The sequence below is a fragment of the Erithacus rubecula genome, assembly GCF_903797595.1.
Source record: "Erithacus rubecula genome assembly, chromosome: 17".
NCBI lineage: Eukaryota > Metazoa > Chordata > Aves > Passeriformes > Muscicapidae > Erithacus > Erithacus rubecula.
In genome coordinates, this window is record NC_136669.1 from 4,671,882 (window position 1) to 4,686,571 (window position 14,690).

Genomic DNA, 14,690 nt, shown 5'->3' on the forward strand with positions numbered 1-14,690 from the left:
GCGAACGATGCTCCCAGCGTGCCGGGGGCTACAGGGGACCAGAGTGTCCCCATCCCCGGGTATCAAGGGAGAGGGAGGAGGAGGAGGCAGCGCCGGCACCCTGCCCGCACCCAGCCGTGCGCTCCCGGCCGCGGGCACAGAGATGCGCGGGGCAGAGCCCGGGGCCGGGCGCGGCGGAGCCGGGACGCGTGTAGGGGCTGGCGGGGAGGGCGCGGGGGCCGGAGGGCCGCGGGCGGTCCGCGGGCAGGGCCGGGCGGTGCCCACGCCCCGCGTGGGGCGGCCCCGGCTCTGTCCCTCCCCGGGCGGGGCGGGCGCGCTTTAAAGGCGGCGGCGCGGCGGGGGCCGGCGGTGGCGGCGGCGCGGAGAGGCGAGGAGCGGAGGGAAGGAAGGATGCTGAAGAGCTGCGGGAGGAAGCTGCTCCTGTCCCTCGTGGGCTCCATGTTCACCTGCCTGCTGGTGCTCATGGTGGAGCCGCCGGGGAGGCCGGGGCTGGCCCGGGGGGAGGCCGGCGGGGCGCAGCGGGCGCTGCAGAGCCTGGGGGCGGCGGCGGCCGTGGCCCCCCCGGCGGCGCAGGGGCCGCCCGGGCTCCGCAGCTTCGCCGATTACTTCGGGCGGCTGAGCCGAGCGCGGCGGGAGCTGCCCCCGGCCCCGCCGAGCCCCCCGCGGCCGCCGGCCGAGGACATCTCCCCCCGCGATGTCTTCATCGCCGTCAAAACCACCAAGAAGTTTCACAAGGCGCGGCTAGAGCTGCTGCTCGACACCTGGATCTCCCGCAACCGCGACATGGTAAGGGATGGGGACAGGGATGCAGACGGGGCTGGTCCCCACCGCTGGCCGGGATGGAGCCGCTCGGGACGGGCTGGAGCCCGCACTTCTCCGCCGCGGTCCTGGCCCTTCGTTCTGTGGGATCTGGGTTCTGCCGTGACCCAGCAAATACCACCTCCCCGTCCCTTTTCCCCCGTACGGCTGAGCCGGGTGGTATTCCGAGGCTGGCTGGGCTGTTCTGCAGCCTGTGCTTTCGGGAGGGTGAAATGCAACGTTGCAGGATGAGTGATGGAGAGAGCCCGACCTTGGCTCCACGCACTCAGAATCCTCGCCAAACTCTGCTCTGGGGTCCTTTCCGCTGAGCACCTCCCATTGCAGAGCTGGTCTGAGCTTTCCGATGGTGAAACTGAGGCACGGTGTAGAAGTGCAGCCCAGCCCGTGGGTGCCACAGTCCGGCTCAGGACCCTGCAGTTGTGCTGCTCAAATGACACCCAGTTTATCAGCCCAGGGCTGGGAGAGTGCCGGGACAGCACTTCATGCTGAAGCTCTATTTCCTTGCAAGGGACTGGGCAGGACTGGAGTGACTGGGAGCTCTTGTGGGTCTGCACCCGCTCATCCACACCGGGGCAATTCCAGCGAGTCTGGTTTCTGACCTTACTGATGTCCTGCCCAGAGTCCTGGCAGTCCCTTACTCTGTCCTTCAAGTACTGAAGCAAAATTCAAAAGGAAAAAAAAAAAAAAAAAAAAAAAAAGAGGAAACAAAAAAGCTGTTTCCTTAGGAAATGTGCTTTGCCATTTGCTCTTAAGACACTTTTTCTACCCTTAGACAGCTTCCCGAAAGTAAGTTATGTCTGGTCCTAACCTTTTCTTCCTACTGTCTTCACGTGTTTCCTCCTGGCATGGAACTCAGTTTCTTGCTTGGAAATCTGGAGTGGCTGAGGGTGGTGGCCATGGGTGAAGGATCGACCTGCCCCTGCCCTCCTCACCCAAGTCTGGGGGACCCTGTCGGGTCTTGGCTCCTGCACTGCACCCCAAGAATTATCTTGCTACTTATTTTCCCTGTGAATAGTGTTGGGTTTTTTTGGGTTTTTTGCTTTGGTTTGGTTTTTTTGCTCGGGTTTCCTGGGCTTGGCAGTGGATCTGCCACTTCTCCTTGGTCCAGTTATTTAATGGAAACCTCTTTTGTGCTCTGCTGTCACTGCGAGGGGGTGGTGAGTGCTGGTGGAGTGAAACGCTCTTTGAGCACCTACAGATGATCCTGGGAATGGCTGCTCTTTTTTTTTCTCCTCCCTCTTGTGAGCTCCGCTTTCTTCTAGTTTTTTTTTTTTTTTGTTGTTGTGCTTCGTTTGTCCGTTTGGATTCCCAGAGCCCCAAGGCTCGGCTCTCACGCTGTCCCCCTGGGCAAGCTAACAAAGCCCCTTTTCTCCTGGCGCAGAGAAAAGGCTTCGCAGCCTCTTGTGTGGCACTTTCCATGGGAACGAGGGAGCCGGAGCCGGCCGTGTCCAGGTCAGGTTGCCTAGAGATGAGGGCCATGAAGCCAGGGGGGCCGCAGCACGCAGAGGTGCCTGCCTGACAAGCCAAGCCGCTGAGTGACGGCTCTTGTACAGCACTTGAGGACAAGGAGCTGCCGAGAGAGCTGGAGGCAGCACCGGCTCCTGCGGAGCAAAGCAGGGCTGTGGGGATGTGAGGCAGAGGGGATGAACCCGCACTGCTGGAGGTGATCGGCTCCACTCCTTCCACAATGACCCAGCCACTCTGGGAAGCTCTGAGGCACCCAGGGCTTCCCCAAACTTAGCATCAGCTTGGGGATTTTTGCCTGCGGAGTGTGGGGTTGGTGCTATGGGACTCCTCTCTCTTGCTTCCCTGCAGTTCCTGCATCTCTTCCTTGCCTGGCCCCTGGTTTCCATCCCGGGAGGGTGATTTGGTGGCAACGGGGCATTGCCTTTGCTCGAACGTCTCTCTTGGTCTGAGTCAGGCCTGTCTCTGCTCATCCTCTCTCTGGTTTCACTAACGGTGCTCAGGCGTGTGAGCTGCCTCACCAGCGTGGGGAAGCTCCTGCCCAGGGCTGACAATCTCCCTCGCCTGATGCTGCCTCTCTTTCTCCTGATCTCCTCTCTCTCAACCCCCAGCCTGCCTCTGGCTGTTCATTAGCCACACAGGAGTGATGCAGACACTGGCTTGAAGGGGTTAAATCCAGCAGGTAGCTCCTGCCTGGACCCTGGCAGATAGGGGGAACAGCCATTGTGTCCTTCCTTGGCTGTTCTTTGTTCTGCCCACAATAGTCCCTGTTTCCTGCCCTCTGTCACCTCCAAGACACTGCAAAGGGCACCCCCTTCTCCTTCCTGCTTCTCTGCACAGGGAGAGCACATCCCTATTCTCTTCTAAATCTCCTCTTTGGGTTGCACAATCCAGGCCAGACAAGCTGATTTTGGAGGAGAGTTATGGCTTTTCCCCTCCTTTATTTGGGGAGAGTTTCCAGCTGTGTCCGTATCCATAGGATGCTGGGCTGAAGAAACTTTGTACTTGAAAGAAAAGAGAGGGGGGAGGATAATGGCCATTAAACAGAAATCCTGGACAGGAGCAAGTCCAAATCTTGCCGAGTCGGGTGATTTGCGGCTGCAGAGCTGCCAAGGACACCTCTGCTGCCCCTGGGGCTCCCCTGGAGGCGGCTGGGTGTCCCTGGGGCACCCCAAGGCATGCAGGCAGCTCGGCACACGCCTCGCAGCCCGCGAGGCTCCAGCCCGGGCCGCCGTCCCGGCAGCGTGGGATCCGCTGGCTGCTCCCGCTCGGCGAGGCGGTAATTGCAGCCTTTGAAAAATTCCTGCTCTCGGGGCAAAGGCAGCGCGTTTGCCTTCCAGAGAGCACGCTCCTCTGATGGCGGCTCCCAAATTTCTCTAGCACCTTGGCCAGGGTCCCCACCCACACGCTGCAGTGTGCTGGCATGCGAGCCTCACTCGCGCTCCCACCGGAGCAGGGACCGCTCATCCCGAAGCGGCTCCGCAGCCTCCCCCAGCCCCGGGCCGTGTGCCAGGGCCTGCTGAGCGCTCTGAGCTCGGACCGTGTGTGAGGGTCCCTCCCTGCCGTCCCCAGGGGAAGCCTGTGTGGGTTTAAGGGGTGGGGGCCCCTTAATTGCCGGTCCCAAACGATGCTGCTGTCCTTGCCCATAAAAGCCCTGGAGCCGGTGAGCGGCGCGTGGAGCACCAGGCGGGAGGGTGGGGGACCCTCGCCACACAATGAGCTCATTGTTTGCGAGGAGGTTATTAAAAAATTATAGCATTTAAAATTACAGTGGAGGATTCTTCCTCTCGCTGGAAGGAGCAGCGGGAGGAAGGGCCCGCGGCCCTGCAAGCCCCTTCCCCGCCTCTGCAGGCCCCAGCCCTGGGATCCTCTGCCAGCACAGACCTGCCCCCGGTCCTGGGGAAAGCCATGGATTGGGGCTGCTGCCATTGTGGCACGCTGCCATGGCTGGGACATGGCCATCACACTGCTCCCCACTTGTTGAAGAGGGGTGGGGATTTTCCCCCCTAAACCTCGAGGCTGGAGGGAAAAGAAGAATATTTGCAGTGGGGAGCACAAAGCTGGGCAGCTCTGGCAGCATCCTGACCTGCTCCAGAGCCCCTCGCCCAGCTGGAGACTGAGGACCCCCAGCCAGCACTTCTTCACTGCCTCCTTTCCTCTGCACCCAAGTGGAGTGGCTGTGAAAAGGGTTTCTGGAGTGCTCCATCCTCTCCCAGCATGGGGAAGTGAGATGTGGCACAGGGTCAGGGTTTGTGCTCTGCAGGGTCACGGGGTGCCTGCCTGGCTGAGGTTCCCCTTTTGGTGGGTGTGCTGCTGGGATGGTGGCAGGCATGGGCTATGCTGAGAGTGTGTCACCCTGGGAAATCACAGAACCACTCGGCCAGGCAGCACAGAGCACCCACCATGACCTCAGGGTGGCCCTGGCTGGTGAGGCTCCTTGTGCAGCACCCAGCCATGAGCACCACCAGCGGAGGGGAAATGAGTCACCCTGAAAGGAGAAATGAAGGGGAGGCAAAAAAAAAAAAAAAAAGGTTCCACAAGGGCGAAAGGAGGCAGTGGGGGCTGCGGCGGCTGCCTGGCTCCTGGGGCTGACCCCGCGCTGGCCGCGGGATCCCGGGTGCCGCTCAGTCCCGGCCGCGGGGCCGTGCATTGTGCGGGGCTGCGAGCAGCGCTGGCAGCTATTGTTCGGCAGGGATTTGGCATCCTGTGTTTCTTGAAGCTGCAGTTCTGAGAACAATGAGGTTTCCTGCAGGGGTTGAAGGGGGGGGAGGGCAGCGAGCCCTTCCTTTCTTGCACCCTGCAGGAAAAGTTACCGCGGGGGGGTCCAAGAGGTCCTTGCAGCCCTCGGTGTTGAGGCTGGCACAGGGACCAAGCTGGACAGAGGTGGGTGTAAGGCTGGGAGTGCTCTCTGGCTCTGTGGTTTATAGGTGACAGCCCAGGGATACTGGCTGCAGTGTCCACTTGCACCACTATAAACTGGACACTGCCCTCAAGTCTGCCATCCCACATGGGAGATGTCAAAGGTGGATTCATGTTTTTTACTTGTCATCCTTTCCTGGCCTGTCCCCTCCCAGGCTTGGCTGTTACCTTTGCTCCTCTCCCCTTGCAGCGCCAAGTGAAGGGCCACGCAGGCAGGGTGCATCTCCCCTTCTGGAAACACAAATTAATTACAAAATTAGCTTTAAAAATTAAGCCTTTAATTGTTTTAGTTTTAATTGAATGTCATGGTGAGAGTGGGAGGGATGTAGGAAATCTCTGAGGCCCCAGTAGGTGCCCACATGGGGTGACTTGCAGCTGTGTGCCCCTGTCCCAGTCCCTGAGGTGCCACCTGGTCCACCTGCACCAGGAATATCACAGGGGTGTGTGTGGGGAGAGGCTGAGAGGAGATGCCTCGGTGGGATGAAACATTTCAGTGCAGGCGAGTAACAAACAATTGTCCCTGTGCTCTATTTATAGAGGCTGAGTGCAGGATTAGTTGTGGGGTTATTTTTGGAGCAGCTGAAGGCAGTTGCTGGACGGCGCTTCTGAGCTAATCAAGCAAACATTTTCTGTCTCGCCTGTGTGCAGGCTGTGTGTTCCCTGGCCCCTGCAGGGAGGCTGGAACCTGGGCTAGGGTGCCAACCCCACTGTGAGATGGGGCTGTCTCGGGCATCCTTGGATGCTGTCCTGCTGCCCTCATTCAGTTTGTACCCCAAGCAGTTGCCTGACCCCTCCCTGAGCACGTGGGGAAAAGGGGGCCCAGCAGCTGTTCTCCGAGTTTTTGGGGGTGACACCCCGTCCTGTGCACACAGCACTTGTCCCACCCCAGCAGTGATGTGTCCATGTAGACACAGCAACCTCGGCCATCTCTGGCCCTGCAGCTGATGGGTCCCTGTCCCCCAGCTGTCCCCTCCTCACCAGCTCTTCCCATCCCCTTTGCTCAGAGCCTCCCTGACCTCTGTCCCTCCCCACAAGCCAGGCTGCATGGCAGGCTGTGCATTTGTGAGAACTTGCCTTCCCACCTCCTCCATCATTTTTTTTTTCCCCCCACTTTTTCTTTTCTCCTTTTCAAGTCCCAAAGGTCACTTGTAGCCCCGTCCCTTCCCATTGAGGCTCACTGCAGTTCTGGGCTCTTCCCACCAGCCCTGGCTGGGGACCTGAGCAAACAGGGCTGGGTTAACCAGTGCAGCTGTATGCTAATGACTGCTGCCCGCTTAACTCTCCTCACTGAGTAAAGTCAACCCCACTATTGTACCCAGCTCCTCAAACAAGCCACAAAACCCCAGCGCGTTCCCGGGGCCGGCTGAGGGGTGGCACCCAATTTCCAGCTCACTTGTAATTCATCATCCCCAGCGCTCCATCGTCCCCCCTCTGCTGCCTCCTGCCTTCCCCCCCAGCCCTTTTGTCTTTTTTCCTTTGCCCTTTTGTGCACGTCTGGTTTTTAATAGCGCTTGGCAGCTGGTTGTGGTTTCTCTCCTCCAGCTTTGTTTGCTGCCCGCTGATTGATGGCGATGCCTTTCCCACCCCCTGCTCTCTCCTCCTGCTTCTCGTCCTTCCCCAAATCCCAGGCCTGGAGCAGCCCCTCCAGTCCTGCTCCCTGGGTGACATATGCCAGGAATTAGCTGTGTAAATAGAGGAGTGCAGCCAGGCAGGCAGCTCAGGGCCGGGGGAGGAGGTGGGGTGCTGCCTGGCACCGTGGGACTGTGCTGGGATGGGGCAGTGGGGACCATCTCCTCCTGGGGGCTGGCAAGTGGCACTCACTGGCACCGCCTCAGCCCCCTGGGTAGGACACAGGAGCAGAGAGGAGTCATGGAGGGGTTGTGCAAGTGGCCAAGGACAGCCACGTGCTGTTGACACAGGTGGGGACGCGGCTGGGCGCCGGCGCCATGGGCAAACACACCTGCTCTGCGTCCCGGCCACGCGCCGGCTCCAGCCTGAAATCCCTGCTCAGATCAGGCCGCCCTCTGCACCTGCTCCCCTCCGTGCCCCCTCCTCCTCTCGTGCTGGGGACAGCCCCTGCGGCCCCCAAAATCTCCCTGCCAGCTGCTGCCCCATGCAAAAGGCAAGAGGATGGGGATGCCCCTGCGGGGGCTGGGGTTTGCTCCCTTCCCGTCTGCTCTGCAGCTGGGTGTGTGCTGTGGGAACACTCTCCAGTGCCACTTGAGCTTTAACAAGTGGGATGAAATCACCACCTGGAGGAGCTGATCCCAGGTGCTGCCCAGGGGGGCTGTGTCATACCCAGAGCCACACAGTCTCAGCCCCTCGGTCCTCAGAGGTGCCTCGTCTTGTCTTTCAGACCTTCATCTTCACTGACGGGGAGGATGAGGAGCTGAAGAAGCAAGCACGTGAGTCTGTGGCTCTTGTCCCTTTGTGTGTGTGACCAGCCAGGTCCTCTAAAAAACTCCCACCTGTGGACCATGGTTGGCTTGGGGCCTGTCCTGGAAACTCTGAAAACACCCTCGCCACGGGAACCTGGCTAGAGAATAATACAATTTGTTTCAGTGATAATGCTTAAAGCACCCTCTGCCCAGGAGCCCCATCTGGGGTCAGGTTTACTTCCAAGTCAGCCCAGCCCATCCCCTGCATGATGCTGCTGGGGATCACAGTAACAGGGTGGGGTTCCTTTGCATCACTTTGTCCCTGGGGTGAGCTGGGATTGATGGCAACATGGACAGGGTTTCATGGGAGCATTTTCCAGGCTGGGGTCTATTCTCCCCATGCAAATTACTCCTTTTCAGGCTGGGAAGTGATTGCCTTTGAACTGGGCAAGCAAAATAGGGCAGGACTTTTTTGCTACCATGTCCTGGAGAAGCTCAGGGCTCACTGACACCCCTTCACCCCCAGGGTGGCTGGTGCACTCTGGGCAAGGTGATGTGGGGTGGCATCATGTTTAAAACATGGATAGGGTTGATCTATGGTGCATCCACATTCCTTATTCATCCCTTCCCTTCTCTCACATGGCCACAAAAGACATCCCCCCAAAATTCATCATTTGCCCAAAACAGCATAGCATTTGGGTCACTGAGCATCAGGATCATCCATGAGTTTCCATCCCCCTGGCACACCCAGGACATGGGTGGTGAAATGTCACTGTTTGAGTGTGTGGGGAGGTGTGGGGTACACCAGTGCTGGGTTTTGAGCCCTCTTTTTTCCCTGCAGGAAATGTCATCAACACCAACTGCTCAGCTGCCCACAGCCGCCAGGCCCTGTCCTGCAAGATGGCCGTGGAGTACGACAAGTTCATCGAGTCTGGCAGAAAGTAAGCAGTGCCCAGGATGGCTGAAGGGGGGCAGGATGGTGCAAACAGAGACCATCTGTGTTTTTGGGGCTGTATCTCAGTGTGGGCACTGGGGAGAGCCCTGGCTGGGTGTGACACTGCTGTCACTGCAGGTGGTTCTGCCACGTGGACGATGACAACTACGTGAACGTGCGGATGCTGGTGAAGCTGCTCTCCAGCTACCCCCACACACAGGACATCTACATTGGGAAGCCCAGCCTGGACCGGCCCATCCAGGCTACAGAGAGGATCAGTGAGAACAAGATGGTGAGTGTGGGCAGAGTTTGGAGCTGGTTTAATTTGGGCTGGGTGGAGAAGGAGCTGTTGTCTCACTGCCTTGGTTCCCCTCTCTTGCAGCATCCTGTGCATTTCTGGTTTGCCACAGGTGGAGCAGGGTTCTGTATCAGCCGGGGGCTGGCACTGAAGATGAGCCCTTGGGCCAGGTAAGAGCATTGCTTTCCCATGGGGACTCCTCATGGTCCCCAGGGCACAGAGAGGTGACATTTTTGGGGATGGGTGCTGGATCCTGTCCCACAACCTTTCTCTCTTTGCCTTTCTGGGGGTGTCTGCAGGGAGCTTGGAAACAAGCTGGGAAGGGCTTCAGTCCCCCCAAACTAATCAGAGCTGGGCACCCACTGGCCAACCCCAGAATGCTGCAGGGTGGCCACATCCCCTGGGCTCTGCTCCTCTGCAGCCCCTCTCTGTCTCCCCGCAGTGGGGGTCACTTCATGAGCACTGCAGAGAAGATCCGCCTGCCTGATGACTGCACCATCGGCTACATCATCGAGTCCGTGCTGGGCGTGAAGCTCATCCGCAGCAACCTCTTCCACTCCCACCTGGAGAACCTCCACCAGGTGCCCAAGTCGGAGATCCACAAACAGGTACCCCAAGTTGTCACCTAAAAATTGGGCATCACAGCTAAGATATTGATTGACACGTGACCGAAACAGCAGAGGGGGAAAGGCCATCAGCCCATCTCTGTGGGATGGTGCAATGTCACTGAAGGCTTTGGGAAATGGGGTGAAATTTGCAGCTCCCCTTTCCTCTGCTGGATCCCTATGGCCACGTCGGCCACTTCACCCCTCTGTGCTTACCCCCCAGGTGACACTGAGCTATGGCATGTTCGAGAACAAGCGCAACTCCATCCACATGAAGGGAGCCTTCTCTGTCGAGGAGGACCCATCCAGGTGAGATGGGGTCCCTGTCCCCCCACTCCGGGCTGCGGCGGGGCCGCCAGCGCCCCGTGCTCAGCTCTGCCGCTCTCCCCGCAGGTTCCGCTCCGTGCACTGCCTGCTGTACCCCGACACGCCGTGGTGCCCCACCAACATGGTTTACTAGGAGGTGCAGGTGCCCTCCAGCCTCGTCCCGAGTCTCCCCGGTATCCGACGGGCGTGCGGGACCTGCGTGCGGGTGTGTCGGTCCGGCCCCGCCGCCGCCGGGCGGACGGACGGACGGACGGACGGACGTCGTTGCTGTGGTATTGCACAGTGTGTGTGTACTGAAGGCTGCTGTGCGGCCCCCTGAGCCCGGCCCTGCCTGGGATGGTGGAGAGGGACGGGAACTGAGCACTTAACCACTGGGCACCCCGCGGCTGGCGGCCCCACGCCATGCGTGGGGAGCGGCCGCAGCGCGGGGCCCTGCCCCACCCCAGGCTTGCTTCTCCTTCTTTTTTTTTTTTTTTTTTTTTTGTTTCTTTCAAATGTTAAGTTTTTTTTGGTGTGTTCTTCTCTTCTTTGCATCTACCCCCCAGCCCCCTACCGTAACCCCTCACCCACCCCATCCTGTCTTCCAGTCCCAAAATCTCAGCAGCAAAGCTCTGGCTCCCAGTTTGGATGAGGAGTCCCTGGGAGTTCTGCTCCCTGGCTTAGCAGGCAGAGGTGGGCAGGGGAAGCCTATGGCTATGGCAATGGTTGCTCCAGAGTCCTGCAAAGCTGCTGGGTGCTCGACAGCCTCACTGGAGGGAGGCAGTGGGGACAGAGCTGGTGTTGGTGTTAACTCCATTTCCCAGAGCTCTCCCCATGTGGGTGAAGTGTTGCGGGCAGCATCGGTGGGTGAACCATTTATAGACTGCTGTAAAGACTTTCTATGAATATGGGTGTGGGGGGAGGGCTTTTCCAGAGCTGCCACAGTGGGGTGGGCACCGTGTTTGTCCAGGGTCTCCCTCCAGCTCAGGCAGCCCAGCAGCTCTGCCCAGGAACACCTCTGCCCGGGGCTGTGTGACCGTCCCCTGTGGGCAGAGCATCCTCCAGCCTTGCCCTGGCTCTGGGTGCTGCCCAGGAGGCACCTGCCACAGGCAGCATCTCCCAACCCTCCCACCGTGCTCTCCCTGATGGAGAGAGGTTTATCCAGAGAGGGAGAGGGACCCTGCATCCTCTGAGAGCTTCCCTGCCTGCCAACACCAGCTGGGCCAAGCCAGAGCTGAACATTTCCAACTTGAAGCTGAGTGAAAATAGCCCATAATGGGTGTGTTGTAAATATGTTATTGAGCCAGTATTTTTTTTACTGTGCCTTTTTTTTAAGGAAAAAAAAAAACCACATTGAGAAATATGTAGAGTTTAAAATGCTTTTTATACATTTTCTGTGGATCAGAAAAAGAAAAATCCCCGACCTTTGATAATCTGTTTAAGAAAAAAAAAAAAAAAATTGCGATGTCTTGTAACTATCACTTAATTTATATGTTCCAGTATCTGGAACATCACTCTGTGCTTTTTGTAACTAGGATGTGTTAAAGCAATAGGTGTGGGAAGGGGAACCAGCATGGACAGTGTGTTCTCAGGGACCTGAACCCGATTGCTGCCACGGGGTTCCCGTGGGAGCAGTCACCAATAAAGCGGCTTTTTTGCTGACCACAGTCACCTGGTCCTGGCTCCGGCGTCTCTTTATGGGCGTGCTGCTCCCAACACCCCTTGATCCCCCGCAGATGTTCTCACCTCTCAGGGATGCCCTGAGGAGGGGCTGTGCCTCCATCCCTTTTTTTCCCACGGGTACTGGGATCCTGCTGGCCATTTGCATCCCAGGGTGTGAGGGTCCTCTCCTCCTTCCCCTTCCCAAAAGGCTCGGGAGGGGTTTGGCACCTCAGGGCTGGTTTTTCCCAGGCTCAGGGGTGGGAGGGAGGCGGTGGGGATGAGGTGAGAGCCGGTTGTTAGCAGGGTGTTGTTAACAGCCGGCGGCCAGGCGTGTGCGTGGGAAGCTTGGGGGCTGCGGGGGAGGAGCCCCTTCCCTCCCAGCCCTCCCCTCTCCTCTCCACCACAGTTTCAGCCAGCACTGAGCATCCACCTGCCAGAAACAAGCCCCATCTTTCATGGGCTGTGGCCATAGCCTAAGATCTGCCCCCCACCCACCCCCATTCCCCAAACCAGTCCTGTTTGTGCCACTGGTACCAGCTCCCACCTGTGCCATCCCCTCCTCCCCCCTTCCTCCAGAGCCAGCACCCTTTTTTTTCTTTTCGAGGCACACTTACTTCACAGTTTCGCTTGAATCTCTGGGTTATCAAGGGTTGGCCCTGCTAAAAATACAGCCTGGCAGGAAGTCGGTGTGTGCTGAAGCAGCCACCCCTCCTCCCAGGGCCAGCTCACCCTTCAGCCAGCCACAAAAATCAAAAGTCCCCCAACCTCTGCAGCCCTTGGTGAGCTGGGGCTGTGCCTGAGTGTGTCACCTCAGAGCAGCAGCAATGCCCTGAGCCCGGGAGGAAGGGAGGCAGGGATGGATGGATGGATGGATGGATGGATGGATGGATGGATGGATGGATGGATGGATGGATGGATGGATGGATGGATGGATGGACAGCAGTGCTGCCTTCCCCCAGCTGTCCAGGACAGGGAGGGTGAGCTGGGTGCAGGATCTGGTGCCCCACAGCCCTCCCCTGGTGCAGGGTCAACGAAGGGACCTGTGTCAGGCACAGGAAGCTGTGACACTGAGCCCTGTCTGCTCCCCCAGCAGTTTTCCTATTGCTCACAGGCTGCGGTTTCGGCAGCGTGGGCACTTCCCAGCAGCAGTGCTGTCACCCTCACCGAGCCTGACCCTCCCCTGCACCCCAGACAGCAAGGGGAGGTGTGGGATGAGTGCCTGTAGAGGCACTGGGCAGCCAGGGGCTGTGGCTTGGGGTTGGGATGCTGCTGCAAGGAGCTCCTGGCAGGGGTAAAGGCTGGGGGGATGCTGGGCATGGTGCAACCTCCAGTAAAATAAATACAAATTTTAAAACAAAGTAATAAGATATAAAATAAAATAAAATAAAATAAAATAAAATAAAATAAAATAAAATAAAATAAAATAAAATATCCCTCTGAGTCTTCAGGAGTGGGGGCAGGCAGTTCACCAGCCTTCCAGTTTGTCTCCCACCAGGCTCCCAGCCTCTCCTCCTCCTTACTACTCGTGGGCTGAAAAGTAAATAAATACAAGCATTAATAAACAAAAGGAAAACAAAAGCAAAGCCTGCTGCTCTCGCATACTTGGCAGAGTGCACAGGCCAGGCTGCTTTCATCTGCACCCCGGCGCTGCTGTGGGACGTCCTGTTTACTCTCGCCTGCTCCAGGCAGCTGATAAGGCAGCTGTACCTTTTGGAGAGTCTGGTGTGTGGGGATGGGGTGGGGACAGCCTGGCTTGCTGGGGACACTGGCACTGTGGAGGGACCTCTGCTGTTGACAGCACTGTGCCCAAGGGATGCTCCAGCACTGTGCCTGGCCAAAGGCTTTCCCCATCCCTGGGTGGTTGCAACATCGAGGGCAGAGTGTAACACAGTGATTTAGTCCTTTTTGGTGTATCCCACCTCCTTTTTTTTTTTTTTTTTTTTTTTTTTTTTTTTTTTTTTTTTTCTGTTTAATTTGCAGTTGGGACACTTGCAGTCCCAGACTCCATGTGAGTCACCATGTTCCCAGCCTGGCTGTGGGGACTTTCAGCAGGGAATGTGCATGGTGATGGGACAAACACCCATCGTGGTACTGACAGCAGCGAGAGGCACTTGAGGCTTGGGGTGGGAGGGCAGTGTTGGGAGACAACAAAACTTGTGTGAATTGGCTCCAAGAACCACTTCCAGCTGCTTTGGCCCAGAAAACTGGAATATTTGTGGGAAATGAACATAAAAGGATCCGAATCCTAGGGCCTGAGTGGTGCATGCAGCTGCAGCTTTGGGAGTCGCCTGTCCCAGTGCTGGGTGGGAGAGTGTTGGGACCCCCATGGGGGCATAATCTACATCCCACCACCTCTGTGCAGCTGGAGCTGACTTAATCCACCACCAGCCCTGTCTGCCTTGGAGTGAGGGGCTGCAAAGTTCTGCAGCAGAGAGTGATGGCTGTAGGATGGCCAAGACTCAGCACTGGGATGTGCACAGCAGCTCTCAAACACTGCCCCTTTATTTTTTTCACCCTTCTACTGTTTCCCACCCCTGCATAACATGCAGGTGGTTAAAATAAATAACCTCAAAGCCCTACAAAGTTTATTTTTCCCTTCCTGACTTTTAAGACCAGCCTTGAATCTATCAAAACCAATCCCCCTTGCCCCAGAGCTCCCAGCAAATGCTGTTTCTGTTCTGACTCAGCTGCCCAATGGGGCCAGTTCTGCTGCTGTAGCCATTTGGCAAGCCAAGAGTGGAGGAGGAGATAAATTGAGCATCTTAAAAGCATCTGGAAACACTTCCCACGGCGCTGCCAGATGAGATCTGCGAAGCTGCAGCATCACAGAACAGTCCCACTCCCAGCCCCTCTTTCCACCTCCTCAGTGCATGTGTCCCCCTCCAGCCCCCACCAAACCACGGTGCTTTCACCAGGGAAACAGAGCTGGGTTTGTGCTTGTCCACCCTGAGGACAGGGAAAAAGGACACAGCACAGCAGTGCCAGCGCTGGGTGATGCTCCAGCCATGTCCTCACCAGCCTGGTGAGCCCCCTGTTTTTAGGGTGGGCAGTTGAGTCAGAAAGCCTTTAGGGAGCAGGGGCCGTTTTGGCTCCCTGATGAGCAGCCCATGCACAGGCCCCAGAGCTGATGTGTTTGGAACAGACCGTGAGTGGCCGGGTGATTGATGGGGTGCAAGCGCCAGGTTCCGTGAGGTTTGCTGGTGGGAAGAGGAAACGGGTGGGAGAAGCAGCAGCATCTGCAGCACCTCGCAGTGAGCAGGGAGCTGTGCTTCCTCCCACTTCCCTCCACGGACTGCGAGGGATTA

The 14,690-nt window shown here is 57.9% G+C and overlaps 1 protein-coding gene across 1 annotated transcript; it reads left to right on the top strand.

Annotated features, from left to right (window-relative positions):
• The first annotated feature begins 334 nt into the window (after positions 1 to 334).
• LFNG (LFNG O-fucosylpeptide 3-beta-N-acetylglucosaminyltransferase) lies at positions 335 to 11,390 on the top strand. Its single transcript, XM_079320578.1, has 8 exons — positions 335 to 786; positions 7,559 to 7,607; positions 8,422 to 8,521; positions 8,653 to 8,806; positions 8,897 to 8,982; positions 9,255 to 9,420; positions 9,641 to 9,726; positions 9,811 to 11,390. Exons 1-8 carry the CDS (start codon positions 391 to 393, stop codon positions 9,875 to 9,877), a joined length of 1,104 nt encoding a protein of 367 aa, XP_079176704.1. The 5' UTR covers positions 335 to 390; the 3' UTR covers positions 9,878 to 11,390.
• Positions 11,391 to 14,690: the final 3,300 nt, after the last annotated feature.

Bases quoted from the DNA above. Each gene is read 5' to 3' on its own strand.
- LFNG (XM_079320578.1), top strand. From the start codon at position 391: ATGCTGAAGAGCTGCGGGAGGAAGCTGCTCCTGTCCCTCGTGGGCTCC. The intron at 787-7,558 runs GTAAGGGATGGG...CTTGTCTTTCAG, and splicing joins TCTCCCGCAACCGCGACATG to ACCTTCATCTTCACTGACGG. The intron at 8,522-8,652 runs GTAAGCAGTGCC...CTGTCACTGCAG, and splicing joins TTCATCGAGTCTGGCAGAAA to GTGGTTCTGCCACGTGGACG.